This window comes from Dama dama, chromosome 29 (genome assembly GCF_033118175.1).
Source record: "Dama dama isolate Ldn47 chromosome 29, ASM3311817v1, whole genome shotgun sequence".
NCBI lineage: Eukaryota > Metazoa > Chordata > Mammalia > Artiodactyla > Cervidae > Dama > Dama dama.
In genome coordinates, this window is record NC_083709.1 from 51,202,132 (window position 1) to 51,216,323 (window position 14,192).

Here is a 14,192-nt window from a genome sequence, read left to right on the forward strand (position 1 = left end):
CGTCTTTAGGTTTCATTATCCTGAGGAATCCTCTTTTACAGAATTGCTTTCAAGTACACTATGTTACTGAAGATTCCAGGTTGAGTCTAGGGGTGGGGCCGACCTTCGGCTTTATGTGCCCAAAGACATCTTCCATGGGCCCAAGGCTTTCCCCAGACCATTCTTAGCATCAGACTCTCTTTGACAACCAACATTCAGCACTAAAGCCACAGAGCAAAGCTATTTGGCATTTTCCAGTGAAGTGCAAGAAATTAAATAAGTTATGTGTTTTATCGCTAAGGTCTAGACTCAAGCAGGGTCACTTTGTCACACGGCAGGAGAAGGTGTGCACAGGCCGTGGCCTCTCCGCAGGGGAGGAGCGCAGGGTTCAAACGCACAGAGCACGCCACCCGGCCACCCCACCGGGCGGCGCCTTAAGATGACGTGTTGAGTACCCGGGAGTCCGAGGAGTCAGACCTCTCGTCATAGTCGTCCTCGGTGTAAATGGGCTGTTTCGACACCATGGGACACCCGTCATCGGGGAGAGCGATCCGAGGGTCTTCGGGGGCGCGGGCGGGGAGGACGGGCGAGCTCCTGAAGACGCTGGCGGAGTTGGTGGGGAAGGGGCTGACGTACTGGGAACGCAGCTGGTACTGCTGCTGCAGCGTCATGGTGTTCCACAGCGTCACGTCGTTGGGCAGAAAGGGGCTCGACTGGTTTCTGGCCAGAGTATTCCTCAGCATCAGAGGGTACCGGGGCGGCTGGGGAAACGGGTGCTGCAGGGGCACGGCCAGGGGGTTGGGGACCACGTTGGTGGAGTCGGCAGAAAACCTCAGCGTGTCGGGGACTCTGAAGGCCGACCCCACGGACCACTTGGACGAGGAGAGCGGGTAGGAGCTCAAGGTGTGCTCGAAGAGGTGCCCGTTGGAGGGCAGCACCAGGCCCTCGGGCTCCCCAGCAGAAGTCCGCTCAGCGGCCGAGGAGGACGAGCGGCTGGAGAGCAGGACCTCCACAGCGCTCACCAGGTCACCCCCACAGCCCTTGAGGATCAACTCCAGCACCGCGGGCTTCTGGTGGGGGAATATCTTTTTCAACACTTCTAGGGGCGGTCTGTTGGCTTTCAAGCTGAACGGCAGAGACACGGTCCCCGAGGGGCCCTCGATCAGGAGGTGGCTCTGCTCCCCGGGGTACTTGGGGCTGTCGGGCCGGCTCTCTGAGCTGGCCCCGTTCTTCTGGACCGTGAACCCCCCTTCGTCCACTGACACGATCTCGGGGCTCTCAGGTGTGAAGCAGCCCTTACTTTTGGCCACATCTGGGGAGCTCCTCTGGTCCGTGTCTTTGTCGCTGAAAGTCTCAGCATTGTCAGCGGTGCTGCCGTCCCCAAGTCGTTCTTCTGTCAAATCTGAAAAGCAGAGAACAGCTGGTTGAATCCTCTCCTGGTGTGCAAAGAACACATGTGCTCAGGAGAAGGCCCTACCTGCCCTTTTTGCAAGGGGAACTGCTTCTCTGTGGGTTATAACATACTGCAAGCCGGAAAATTACCCAAACTATGTCATTAGCATATGGCAAAAAATGAACAAACCCTGTAAGTAAGGATCTAGACACCAGAGTGATTTCTCAGAATGGGCTGTGCAGGAAAGCTTGCCTTCAACACAAAACAGTGAGGAAAGAACCACAACCAAAGACGATGTAGCTATCTAGCAGTAACAGTCTAAATGCAGATCAGACTGGGGATAAATACCATCCAGGGAAGAACAGAAAAATGAACTTGGGCTTGTTTTCTAGCTCCTCTTCTCCAAATGAGGGGGCTAGCGCCACCAAAGGACATCAACAGCTGCAATAGCTGGTGCATGACCCATACACCCAAGGGAAATTTTAATATTTTAAAACCATTTTCTCTAGGCAGATTCTGTGTTATATGTGAACACACACACACATACATATATGTGTTATATGTTATAAGTCATCAGTATGTTTCATCAGGATAGTAGAATAACAAGGCAATATGATTACCAGAGTGAAAGAAGCCTCCATACATGGAAACCTTTCTTAAAAGGCCACTCGAGGTCCCAGAAGACTTGGTTGCCTATAACCCGCACCAGAGGGGAAGCAACACCAGCTGTGAGACCTGGGTGTGGGACAGGATGCAGAGAGGGAGAAACAGATGCCTGGAGAAGGCTTATGAAACTGCCAGGGAGGAAGACCTACCAACGAAACAACGCGTCCGTAACTCCAGGACCTGGGGTGTGAGAAGCGTATAGGATGGACTTCAAGACACCTTCCTGAACTATGTTTTTGAAAAAAAGAGAGAGAGAGAAACAAAGCTTCCCAAATAAAGCAGAGCTTTGCTGTGAAGTAAACCAGTAAACCGGTTGTAAATCTAACATTTTGGTCTAAGACATAACTCACCCCCTGACGAGGGCTATATGACTGTGCTAAAGAGGCAGAAAGGAAGGAAGAAGTAAGAAAGACTGGTTTGGTTGCAGAACTAAGTTCTAAGAGACCTTTAGAATAAAGAAGCATATTCTTTATTAAGTTATATACAAGTGGATTTTTTATCTTTCTTAAAACACATACTGGCTGTGTCTACTCGGAGCCAACGTAACTGATCTGAAGATGGAAATTATTAATGACCCAATTGTCAAGTTGTAAACAACCGGTTGGCCTGTGTTTTCCACTGCCCCTGTCTGAATAGCCTAATTGTCGCCTCCTCTCTGGGCACACCTCATGATGTGTAGAGAGCCAGCTGGTGAAATTTCATCAAAGCAGCATCTAAAATCCATCTCCTCCTATTTGTTGTTGTTTATTTCAAAAGCCTTAAACAAAGACCCTCTTGTGAGCTTTTTTCTAATATGCGATGTACCTTAATTATAATTGAAAGACAAAACTTTGATTCTTTACAAACCAATAAATATGTCCTAAGCATAAATAAATACTTCAAAAAAAATATCCTTAAACTATATCGGTGAAACTTTCAACTGTAAATCTGATACAAATTCATACCTATCCCAAATTTGCATTTAAACTGCTTCTTTTTCCAATACAAAATATCAGGTGTCAGTGTGGGGACCATCTTCAGTCAACAGGAATGAAGCCATTTTTGCTTTCTGTAACAATTCCGGGATATGTACAAGAGACCTTTTTGCAAGAGAAATATGACATATTCTCTTCAGCAGAATCCTAGGATTGGTGACCCAGTTTTCATCTCCTGGGTTAATGTGGTAGTTGTCTTTGATCCCAAGGAGAAAAACAGCAACAGAAAAGCTTCCACAGGTTCATATTGTAAGCAGGTAGACCTGTCTAAAATTTCCTGACCCATGACCCTATACCTACCTCTTGGTGTTACTCTATCATTAAACACTTGACAATGAGCAGACAGTAACAGTATGTTAACTCAGCACTGAACTCAATGCACAACTGGATCTTGGCCTCTGCTCACTGGAGCTTAGGAAAACAAGTCAAATACTCTCCCGGGGGAAATATGGACATAAAGTAAGGCTTTAAACACTGTGCTTCTCTAAACAATTTTCTTATTTAACTTTCATTATCTATTATTATCAGCATCAAGTACTTTTATCACTGTACCCTGCAAGACACCGAGGGCAGAAAACATCAGAAGATGTAAGACTGGCCCCTAACTTGTGGAATTTATTACCAAGTTGGGAAGATGAGATGCATGTGTGGGGAGAAAGCAAACACAGCCAGGGAAAAATTGCTAGGTGGCAAATATGCACACACGGAACACAAATGTTCACAGCAGCATTATCCACAAGAGACAAAGGTTGGGAGAAACCCAGCATCCATCAGTGATGGATGAACAGATAAACAAAACGTGGTCTATAGATATAATCAAATATTATTCAGCGTCAAAAAGGAATGAAATTCTCACATATGCTACAATGTGGATGAATCACAAATATATGCTAAGTAAAATAAGGCAGACACAAAAGGAAAACCATTCTATGATACCATTTATATAACATACCTAGAACAGGCAGACTCACAGGGACAGAAAGGAAAACACTGTTGTCAGGGACTGGGGGAGGGAGTAACAGAGATATGTTGTCTAAATGGTATTGAGTTTCAGTTAGGGATGATAAAAAGTTCTAAAAATGTAAAGTGGTGAGGGCTGCACAACATTATGAATGTGTTTACTTAATGTCACTATATTGCATCCCTAAAACGGGTTAAAATAGTAAAATTTATGTTATCTGTATTTTACTACAATGAAAAAGTGAAAGAAATATGATACAAAGTGTTACAGCAATATAAGGGATGGTGAGATTGTTTTAAAGCAAGAAACAGCTGGCTCTTCTAGAAAAGAAAGGATAACAAATTTTTTTAAAAAGCTCTAATTTTGATATTTCAATATTTTCAAAAGCATACTTTCAAAAGCAGTGTGTGAACCTAACTTCCCATTTTAAAAGGTAATTTTTCCCCCACCCTGGATCAGTTGCAGACACTGAAGACATTTGGGAAAAATGTCTCTCGGTCTATCACCAAGTTCATTCTTCCACAGAATGCTTCAGACTACAGAAGAAGTGACTTAAAGGGCAAGTTTACCCAAAGGAGAACTAAGGAATAATGTTCTGGCTAATCTGCCATATCTACCATTAAGAAAATGTAGTATTTTTTTCAAGACGGTAAAGGATGTACTGTTCCAAACAACTGGATATTGGATGGCAGGATTATAAATCAGACAATACGAAATTTTATTTTTGACCCTATTTTCCTGATCTGCAGAACAGGCCACAGTAGAATCATCTCTGGTCGGCAGCTTGTCCACCAGTCATGAACCACTGGGCGGCATAAAGTCTCTTCTGCATTTTCTTGTGCCACCTTTTGTACCTGCCACTGTGACATCCCCAGTGCAGCAAGCGCTTGTGGTCACTTCTCAGAGAGTGATGTTGGATTGTACTGATTTGTCCACACTCTCTCTCTGCAGATTTCTGGGCTGATCTGCCTCTCTAAGGGGTGTGCAGGCTATGGCCAAAAAGTGAGAAAATCTAACATGATGTCACAGGAATCAAATTTACAAATTCAGAACATTCCAACCAACCAAGTTCAGCCCAGTTTACACCATATCCAGTGGGAAGATAGAAGGTATTGAAGGAAGCAGTGAGTGGAACACACCTATGCCATCCACACACCTGAGCACCATGTAAAGTCCTGCTAAGAGGCGCTGGGTAAACAATCCCAGTCAACATCCAGGGATACTGGGGTTTCAAAACTGGGCAAGGGAAGACTAGGCTCTCACCTTATACCAAGAATAACTCCTTACCCAGCAACAATGCCTCCAGGGCAGAATATACGATCCCTGCAAATGCATGGTATCAAGTGTTGGTAGTATTGTTATACCTAAACTACAAGTATTGTAAATTATTCTGTCATAAATACAGACTTTCACAAGTAATTATAGAGGGTGAATCTTGGGCCCAGTGATAAAGTGTAATTTAATAACAGGTGTTTCTTTATATCTCTAGATTTTTTTTTCCAAATGAACTTTATAAAATGCTCCTGTTGGTTTAAAATACAAAGACTTTTCGAGATATAGAAATGTGAAACTGCCAAGTAGCAAAATGAAAAATGAAATACTCTCCAAATGTTTTAACCTCTTTCTTCTTGAAACTGACACCCTAATTCCTAGAACATTAAAGAGTACGAATATATTTCAATTGATAGTATTTTTACTCCTAATATACAGGCGCCAAAAACTGCTAGACTAGTAGAAAGAAATCACTCATCTGCTATTGCAAACTGGTTATTGAAAGTGATACAATTTGCTATTTCTAAAGCTAAACATCTAGACATTTAAAAATCTTCTAGATGTTCACACTTCAATTTCATATTTTTCATGATGCAGAAACACTCACAGCTATCCCTGAAATAAACTCTTCACAAGGGTAAAGATGTTTTTTGAAAGTAGATACTCAATTAAGAAGGAGATTTTTTTCTCTGGAAAACATTTGCTACCAACTTCAACCAACTTCAAAAATATGTCTGTGCCAAAAGAAGGTACAAGACTTTAAGGACAGAAAATGAACACTCACACAAAAAAGACTTCCAATCTAAAATTACAGTTTGCAAATTTTAACTTTCTTTAGTGGATTTTTTTTTTTCATATGAAAATGCAGCTTAAAAAAAAAACAAAAACCCCATGTATTTATTTCAGAGATTTTGAGAAAGTCTACCACACATACGAAACAGACACTGTGCTCAAGACACAGAAAAATGAAAAACCCTCCTCACTGAGATGTAGGGGGTTTTAACCCATTATATCCAATGATATCTACAAAAACAAAATACAGCATCCATCCAGAATTAAAAACAAAAACGCACTGGCATAGGGAGTGTTGCTGGCCAGTGCAAAAGTCACTGGATTTAATTTTTTTCTGTTTGAAATCATGTCACGCATTTTGAAACATGGGATTGTGACATCCTCATCTGTTCACATGAGCTTTGAGGAACACACCTCTAAATAACTGTTTACTGATGGGTTGTTTTCAAAGCACACAAATCTCACAACAATGGCAGGGAAGAAGTCCTGGCTGGATGGGGCTTTCAAAAAAGACCACTGCCCAATCAGAAGTCAAACAGGAGACACGCTTTTTACATTTTCTGTTACCTTGCACTAGAAGTGCTTCACCATAAAAAACCCAATGAATAAAAAGCCTAGCATACAGCAGGGGATGAATGTCAGTGTAAAATCTTTCCTCTTTTTCCTGAGGTGGGGGGAAAACCTATGAAAAGTAAACAGTCATGCTTTTTAAAATCATTGACAACACTGACTTAATAACATAGAAGAAATAAAGATGATTCCTGGGGACCAATACTCTGGCAGACATTGATTTAGAAAGGGCTGGACTTAAGGAAGGATGGTTTGCAACTGTGGACTTTGTAAACGCTGCAAAAACTTAGTTCTGACCTCTTTCTTGACTCTGAAAGGAATATTTTTCAAGAAGCAGGAGGGAAATTATCTATAAATATACAAGTATGTTTGGTACTTATAAAAATGCAGCTAGCTACTCATTCAGTTGTCTATTTAACAAGTTTTAAATCTTTTACCATGTGCCCTTGCACTGTGCTAGGTGATTATACAGAGATGATCAAAGCATTTACCTTGTGACCACTGAGAGGCTTACTGTTTACTAATGAACATTTTGCAAAATTTCCAAGTTACCTATGCAATGAGTCGTATTTACATTGAAACACAGCAGGCAACCCAAAGGCCAGCAGCTGGGCAGATTGCTGTATTCATGGGAGGGAATGTTGTTGTAAACAGTCATGTAATGGCTACGAATGGAACATACACTGAACTAAAACAATTAATAATTACAGGTGGTGGGGCAGAACACTGATCTCAGCTTTGTAAAATGTATGTCTGCCTAGTCACTGGCATAAAAAGAGATTCGAGATGTGTTAGAAAACCAATGATTTGAATGTTAAGTTTTCCATAATATTGTTATTCAGCAGTTGATTGTGCTGATTTTCTTACAGTTGTTTAACTGTATAATAAGATATAAAAAATTAAAAATAAAGCCTGCCTAGTTATGGTTTAGTTTCCCCTCAGTTTCTTCAGAGGACAGTGGTTTGCAGGGCTCAAACAAGAGGGTGACTCTCTAAAGCCACATGGGACTCTTGGACGCTATGTGACATGATCCCAAGGTGATGGGCCTGCAAGGGCCAGCGTTCCACTACTTGGGAACCCCTCAACCCCTTCCAGGAGAGGCCATGCAAACCCCAATGCAAGGCCCAACCTGCCATCAGAGCCATATGCCACGAGACACGGTCCAGGACCTGAGTGACTAACGGATGAGGGGCCGCAACAGGTTCAAAAGCCAATGGAAGGAGAAAAGGGAGAGAGAAAGGGGAGGCAGGCAGGCAAGTAGGTTTTCACTGGATTCTGTACATTTCCCAGAAGGGGCTCAGAGTCCTCCAGGCACGTTGATTTATGAAGACTTACTCCCTTTCCCTCTGTAAAGCTGTTAGCTGAAAGTGCTGACTGGCTGCAGTGAAGAATTTCTCATCAATGCTCTTTGATTGTATTTTGCAAACAAAATGCCTGTTGCTTGGTAACATTTCACTTGAGCCTGACCTTCCCCGAAAGCTATTGCTATCAGATTCGATTTACACTGTCCTCCTGTGATTACTGTAATCTTTTAAACTCGGGAGTTCATCCATCAGGGAAAAGAAAAGTTGGTTGTGTAAGTCGAGAACAGGACTATCCGCCAGATTTATAACCCAGAGGGGTGTGCTGTGGGGGGGAGAGGTTCTGTCCTGGAAGGCAGGGAAACTCTGGTTCTCAGATGTGGAAAATGCCCCCGGGGTCCCTCCTCCCAGTGCTCTGACCCACAAGATGGACACCAGCGCCTCTCTGAGCCTCTGGGGGGCAGTTTGGAATCCCGGGGAGAAAGGGGCCCGGGAGACTAGCCAGAGCTACGCCCACCCCGAGGGCCCACCGGAGGGCAATGGGGCTTGGTCCGCCTCCCAGGCTGGAGCTGCCAGATAAGATCGTCCGCAGGATGCCCAGTGGAATCTGCACTTAGGAAAAACAAAGAATGTTTTAGTAGAAGTTTGCCCTGTGCAGTATTTGACGTCCTATTTGTGTGTGTGTTTATTTGCAGGCTTTTTGCTAAATCTGGCACTCTACCGAAGCAGGGAGGCGGCAGGGAGGGAGCGGGTAGCGGAGAGCAGAGAGGCGAGGCGAAGCTGAACCGGGAGGGCCAAGCGGGCCGCTGGTGAGCCCTGCCGGCGGGGCTGAGCGCCCCCCGCTCCCGCAGAAGGAGCTGGGGAAGGAGGCAGCCTCGGCTGCGGTGCCCCGGACATGGACAAGGTCCGAGGGGGAGAGGTCCAGGGCAGCCACAGGCACGCGGCTGCCACGGCCGCTGTGGGGCTTCCGTCTGTCCCAGCTCCAGCCCCGGGCTCCCCCACCGGTCACCCGCATGTGCCGAGCTCGGCGCACGGGCCGGGGAGCCAGGGCGGCCCCTGGCCGGGAGAGACCGGAGCTGCCCCGGAGCAGCTGCCCCGGAGCCGGCCACAGGTCAGGCTCGGAAGAGACCAAGCAGCCTCGCGTCTTCCTTTTCGTTTGGTTGGTTTTTATGACTTAAAAAAAAAAAAAACCCTCGCCCCAAATCAAAACATATGAAGTAACCAGACCCTGTTTTAAGTTCCTAGGTACCCTTCATGAAAGACTGTGAGGTCTCCCACCACATCTCCTGTGCTTCCAGCCCCGGGTCACAGAGCATTTCCCACCCTGGCCTCTGCCCACACTCAGGATCCGTGCAGGTGTGTTTGTGTGTGTGTGTGTCTTTTTTTTTTTTTTTTAATTAAAAGTAAAATTTAAAATTAGGAAGCTGACAAAACAGGACCTAATCAAGCTGGGACTGAAAAACCCAGAGTAAGCTCCAAGATGTGAGAAAGTGCCGGCCAGAAGGTAAGATAAAATAAAGGCAGTTTTCTGAAATCTCCCAACTTCCCTCCCGACAGGTCTCTTGTTCCACTTCTTTTCAGGAGAAATAAACAGGAAAGAAGATCCTACTTTCTTAACCCTGCTCTCTTACTCCTAATCAAACGTGATGCTTTCGATTTCTTTACCTTCAAGAAATTTTAAAACTTGCTCACACATTTCTTTTGATGGCAGAGGTAAACCTAGCATAAGTCAATAACCACAGACCTGTCCTCTCTCAGCCCAAGGAGACCCGGGACACTCTTCAGGAAGAAGTGGAGAATGCGGGGGGGAGGGAGCCACACACAGGAATGTAACTTTAGCTTCCCACCTTGGTCATGACCCTTAACTTTCCTGAGCTCTGGAGCCCAGTCCAGAGAGGCAGGCTTGGCTGGTTGAAGCTGCTGACTCAGATAGACTAAGAGCTGAAAGATGTTCAAGCTTCCCAAGATATTTTCATGATGGGAAGGAGGGGAGTGAGAAGGACTAAGAGGGAATGGGAGAGAAACGAATCAACAGGATAGATTTAAAGAAGCTTGGACTAGAATTTTAGGTTCCATCAAAATCTACTAACTCCAGGCCAGTCGTAGATGACAGTCAAGCAGCAGGGGAAATGTACTCTCTAAAAGGAAAAAAAAAAAAAATGCTCTAATCTATTGCTAAAAGTAATAATCTGAGAATATGAAATTTCTTCTTAAAACCACTGCCACTTTTAAAAGGATGTTAAACATGATACATCATTAGATAATATAATTCCTGTTCCTTTAAAGAATCTGAAGCATAATTTGGGAAATAAATTTCTTCCAACTACAAAGCTGGGATCTGGTATTAATGTTGCTCGCTGTACAAGGTGCTTTTTCTCCAGCAGTTGCCCAACAAACATTCCCTTCTCCAGGGCATGTGCTTTTCTTAAGGATCTCTGGAGAGGGGGAAAGATACCGTGTGTTTCTGCACCTGCATTTGTAGCCAATAAAAAAAGCCAATGTCTCCACAGCTATGTACTTGAACAAAATCTCCATAATCCCACAGAAACAAATCTCTATAAATCACCAGCAGATATTCATAGAATCCTAATGGTCTGCGGGGACTTCCCTGGTAGCTCAGCAGTAAAGAATCCACCTGCATGCAGTGCAGGAAACATGGGTCAGACCCCTGGGTCGGGAAGATCCCCTGGAGGAGGAAATGGCAACCCACTCCAGTATTCTCGCCTGGAAAATTCCATGGACAGAGGAGCCTGGCAGCCTACAGTCCACGGGATCACAAGAGTCAGACAGGACTTAGCGACTAAACCACCACCACCCACCAGTGGTCTGTGAACTTACTGTACATGTGGGCCTATGATTCATATAGTGCTTCACTTCCCTAAGTAGTGAGCTACTTGCCCAGGACCACATCTAACAGGCTTCTCAATACGCATGCTATGTTACATACAAATACATCCAAAAAACAACCGCAAAACAATACGTACAGCAACCAGTAGTCCCATCCAGGCAGTTTTCCCTAATTTAAATCCCAAATGGGCTTTCTCTGTATAAAGCATTGCATAGAACTGATCCACTTGTACACCTTCCTTCCTAACGGAAAACAACTATCTAGTCCTTTCCTGCCCTCTCTCATCATCATCAAACTGGTGACTGGCTTTTTTGTTGGTGTTAAATGGAACTATGCGATCAAACCAATTGAAAGAAGAAAACAAAAGTTACATAAATAATATGTGCAAGGTACACAGCAGGACCAGTTGGAGACTGAGCTGCTGGTCCCTGACAGTCTAGTCCCCCAAAGTCATCACTCCAACCTCTTCTTGTGTCAAATCCTATTTTCCTTGGCAATTACTTGTTTTCGATTTGAAAGGCTCAGGCTCTCCTGGAACACTTGGTTCCCGGTGAAAGAGAGCGAGTGCAAAAAACCCAAGCTTGTATCTTTCTCCAGCTGCAGCTGCTGCTCTGCCTTTTTGCCTGCCCTCACTCCCCACCTCTCAGGGCTGTTTTTGGTTTGGAAGCTTTAGAAAAGGTGAACTTTGGCTATCCCAGAGAACAGGTGTGAAGAGCACAGGGTGTGAAAGAAACCCCCTCTTGGACAGGGACCCCAGAACCCAATGCACTATTATGGGGGTGCTGCCTGCACTATCACAAACGCTGCCCTGCCCGAGAGTTGGGGGAAATGGAGACAGATGAACTGGAAATGGGGAGGTCCAGAAAAGTCACTGGCATGGATCAACTTGGAGAACTGAGACAAAACTCACCTAGTTACCTGCCCTAATTTAACAGAGAAAAACAAAAAGAAGCTTCTCTCCCCGCCCCTCTGACTCCTCTATGGCAAACCTATAAAACATGAAGAGATCACACTGACAAAAGAGTCACCTGGAAGTGAGTGGACATACTCAGGAAAAGGCTTATATCCTACCTCGGATTAAACAGTCACAAAATCCACGTTCAGTGAACCCACTTCTGTCCTTAAAACACCCAGTTCTGCTCTTCACATAAGATGTTCTCAGAGGTCGGGTGTGCAGAGCATAACTGAGGAACAGGGCAGCAGAACTGAGCCTGCAGGGCAGCCCACCAGCTCATCCCCAAAATGGCATGTCCCCGGCTCCACCCAGCAGTTCAGCGCTCCAGAAAGCCTCTCTCCAGAAACCAGAAGTATTGCACTGGGGTGGGAGGGGCGCAATTAGGGGTAGGCAGAAGCTCTCCCATTAGTTCCACCCACAGGGCGGCTTGGGTCCTTCCAAAGCCTTCCACTTCTGAGTCCCAGCATACCTCTCAACCCTCTCCCTGAGAAGATGGCAATTCTTTCCTGTGCACGTCTGCCCCAGAGAAAGGGAAACACCAAACACCTGTCCACTGAATTCCAAGAGGTTAAAAACCAAAAGAGCACTTGGGCTGGGCAGGACAGTCGCAAGCTAGTAAGTCTCCAGGAGGAAAGGCCCCAGTGGGGTGTGCAAGGTTTTGGTGGCCTGAAGGACAGAACCGGATAGAAAGGTGGGTAGGGGGATCTATGCAGCTCCAGGACTCAGGGCAGATCCCTGCTCTCTAGAACACAGCAGAGGAGGGGGAGAAGGAGAGAAGGCGGACTGGAGGAGGCCCAGGCCCCCGAGAACTGGCGAAAGGGATCTCCAGGCATGGCCTTCCTCACTGTAGGTCAGGTTTTGTCTTTCTTTAAAACCACAGACTGCAAAGGTCTGCCTGCGAAATGGTGTTACAGGACCTGAATTTCTGCAAAAGGAATTGGCTGGCTCTGGGTGCACCAGATTGAGTCCCCGCTAAAAGTTTTGGGAGTCTTTCTAGTCCCTTTCTACTATTGCTTCTAAACAGGGTTTCCTTCAACAAACTACAAAAGGCTGGAGGCCACAGCAGACTACTAGAAAGGCTTCAGGTTCGCTCCAGCTACCGGGTGCCGAGAAAGAGAAAGTCGCCCAGAGTAGGCCAAACCGTGGGCCTGGGCTCCTTCTCTGTCCTCCCGTCCCAACCTCCAGATGCGAGGCCTCTCAAGCCCACAGTCGGAAAGCCTGGCGGTGTGTGCGCCCGCGTGGATTTTAATCTGGTCCTGTTTCGACCTCTTTATCCACCTGTCCCCTTAAACTTAGAGAAGGCACTTGGCGAGCCCGAGGCGCCTTTCCCGAGGGCACCTAGGTTCTACCTCCTGCCTCGCCGGGTCCAGACTGAACGCCGCTTCTGCCAGGGAGTAAGGACCGGCTTGGCTGGAGTTGGGGGGTAAGGTCGCGCCCAGCCCACTCCTGCCACACTCGCCTTCGGGCCTACCGGCCAAAGCCTCCAGAGCTGCTTCCAAGTGTTTCCGCCCAGGCGCCAGCCCGGCCCGGCCCCGCCGCGGCTCTTACCTGGCTTGGCGAGCGGCGCCTGCAGCGCCCCGGGCGGGGGCTCGGCGGCCCAGCGCAGCGCGGCGGCCGCAGCCAACTCGGCGGCTGGGCGCGACGGCGGCTGCGACGGCTGCGAGGTCGGCGGCGGCTGCGGGGCGGCGGCCGCGTCTCCCGGCGGCGGGGGTCCCGGCAGGGCGCGCAGCGAGTCGGGGATGAGGCTCTCGAGGCTCTCGTTGGCCTGCTGCCTGCGCAGCGCCACCTGCGCCGCCATGACCCGCTGCCGCTCGATGATGAGGATGCACTTCTCGCAGGTGCAGTCTTTGAAGCGGCAGTAGCGCTTGTGGCCCTTGAGCCAGGACAGCACGCCGTGGTTGCGGCAGCGCGCGCACTTCGGCGTGCGCTGCAGGGGCGCCCGCGGCGGCTGCGACACCGGGCCGCCCATGTACAGGTAGGGGGAGCCGTAGCCGTTCATGCCCCGGGGCCCCGACAGAGCTGGCAAGCTGGCGGCGGGAGCCGGTACGGGGCCGCGGGACGGCGGGGCCGAGAGGCCCTCTCCAAAGCGGCCTCCGGGCGGCGCAGTGCTCGCTCCCGCAGTCCAGGCGGCCTCGAGCGCTTCGGAGGGGCTGGAGGGGCCGCGGCCGTCTTTACGGCTCCCGGCGGCGCTTCCCCAATCCCGAGTCGGCCGAGTCTCCGCCCGCCGCTCCTTTGGCCGGCACGTCCTCCCCGGCCGAGGCGCGGCGGCGGTGCCGGGAGCCGGCGGGAGCTCCAGCTAAGGTCTGAGGCGGCTCGTCTGCGGCTCCCGCGCGCACAGCGGCCGGCACGTCCTCCGCCGCCCTCCCCCTCCTCCCTCCCCCGCCACCCCCACCTTCGGGGTCCGGGTCTCCTGGCACTCCACCCCACTCCACTCCACGCCTCCTTCCTTTCTGCCCGCGCCCCTCGAGTCCCTTGCTTCGC

General features: G+C 48.0%; 1 protein-coding gene across 1 annotated transcript; it reads right to left on the reverse strand.

The window, feature by feature from the left end:
• Nucleotides 1-413: 413 nt before the first annotated feature.
• On the reverse strand, nucleotides 414-13,710 carry DMRT3 (doublesex and mab-3 related transcription factor 3). The gene is made up of 2 exons (XM_061132470.1): nucleotides 13,260-13,710; nucleotides 414-1,381 (listed from the first exon to the last, which is right to left on the reverse strand). Exons 1-2 carry the CDS (start codon nucleotides 13,708-13,710, stop codon nucleotides 414-416), a joined length of 1,419 nt encoding a protein of 472 aa, XP_060988453.1.
• Nucleotides 13,711-14,192: the final 482 nt, after the last annotated feature.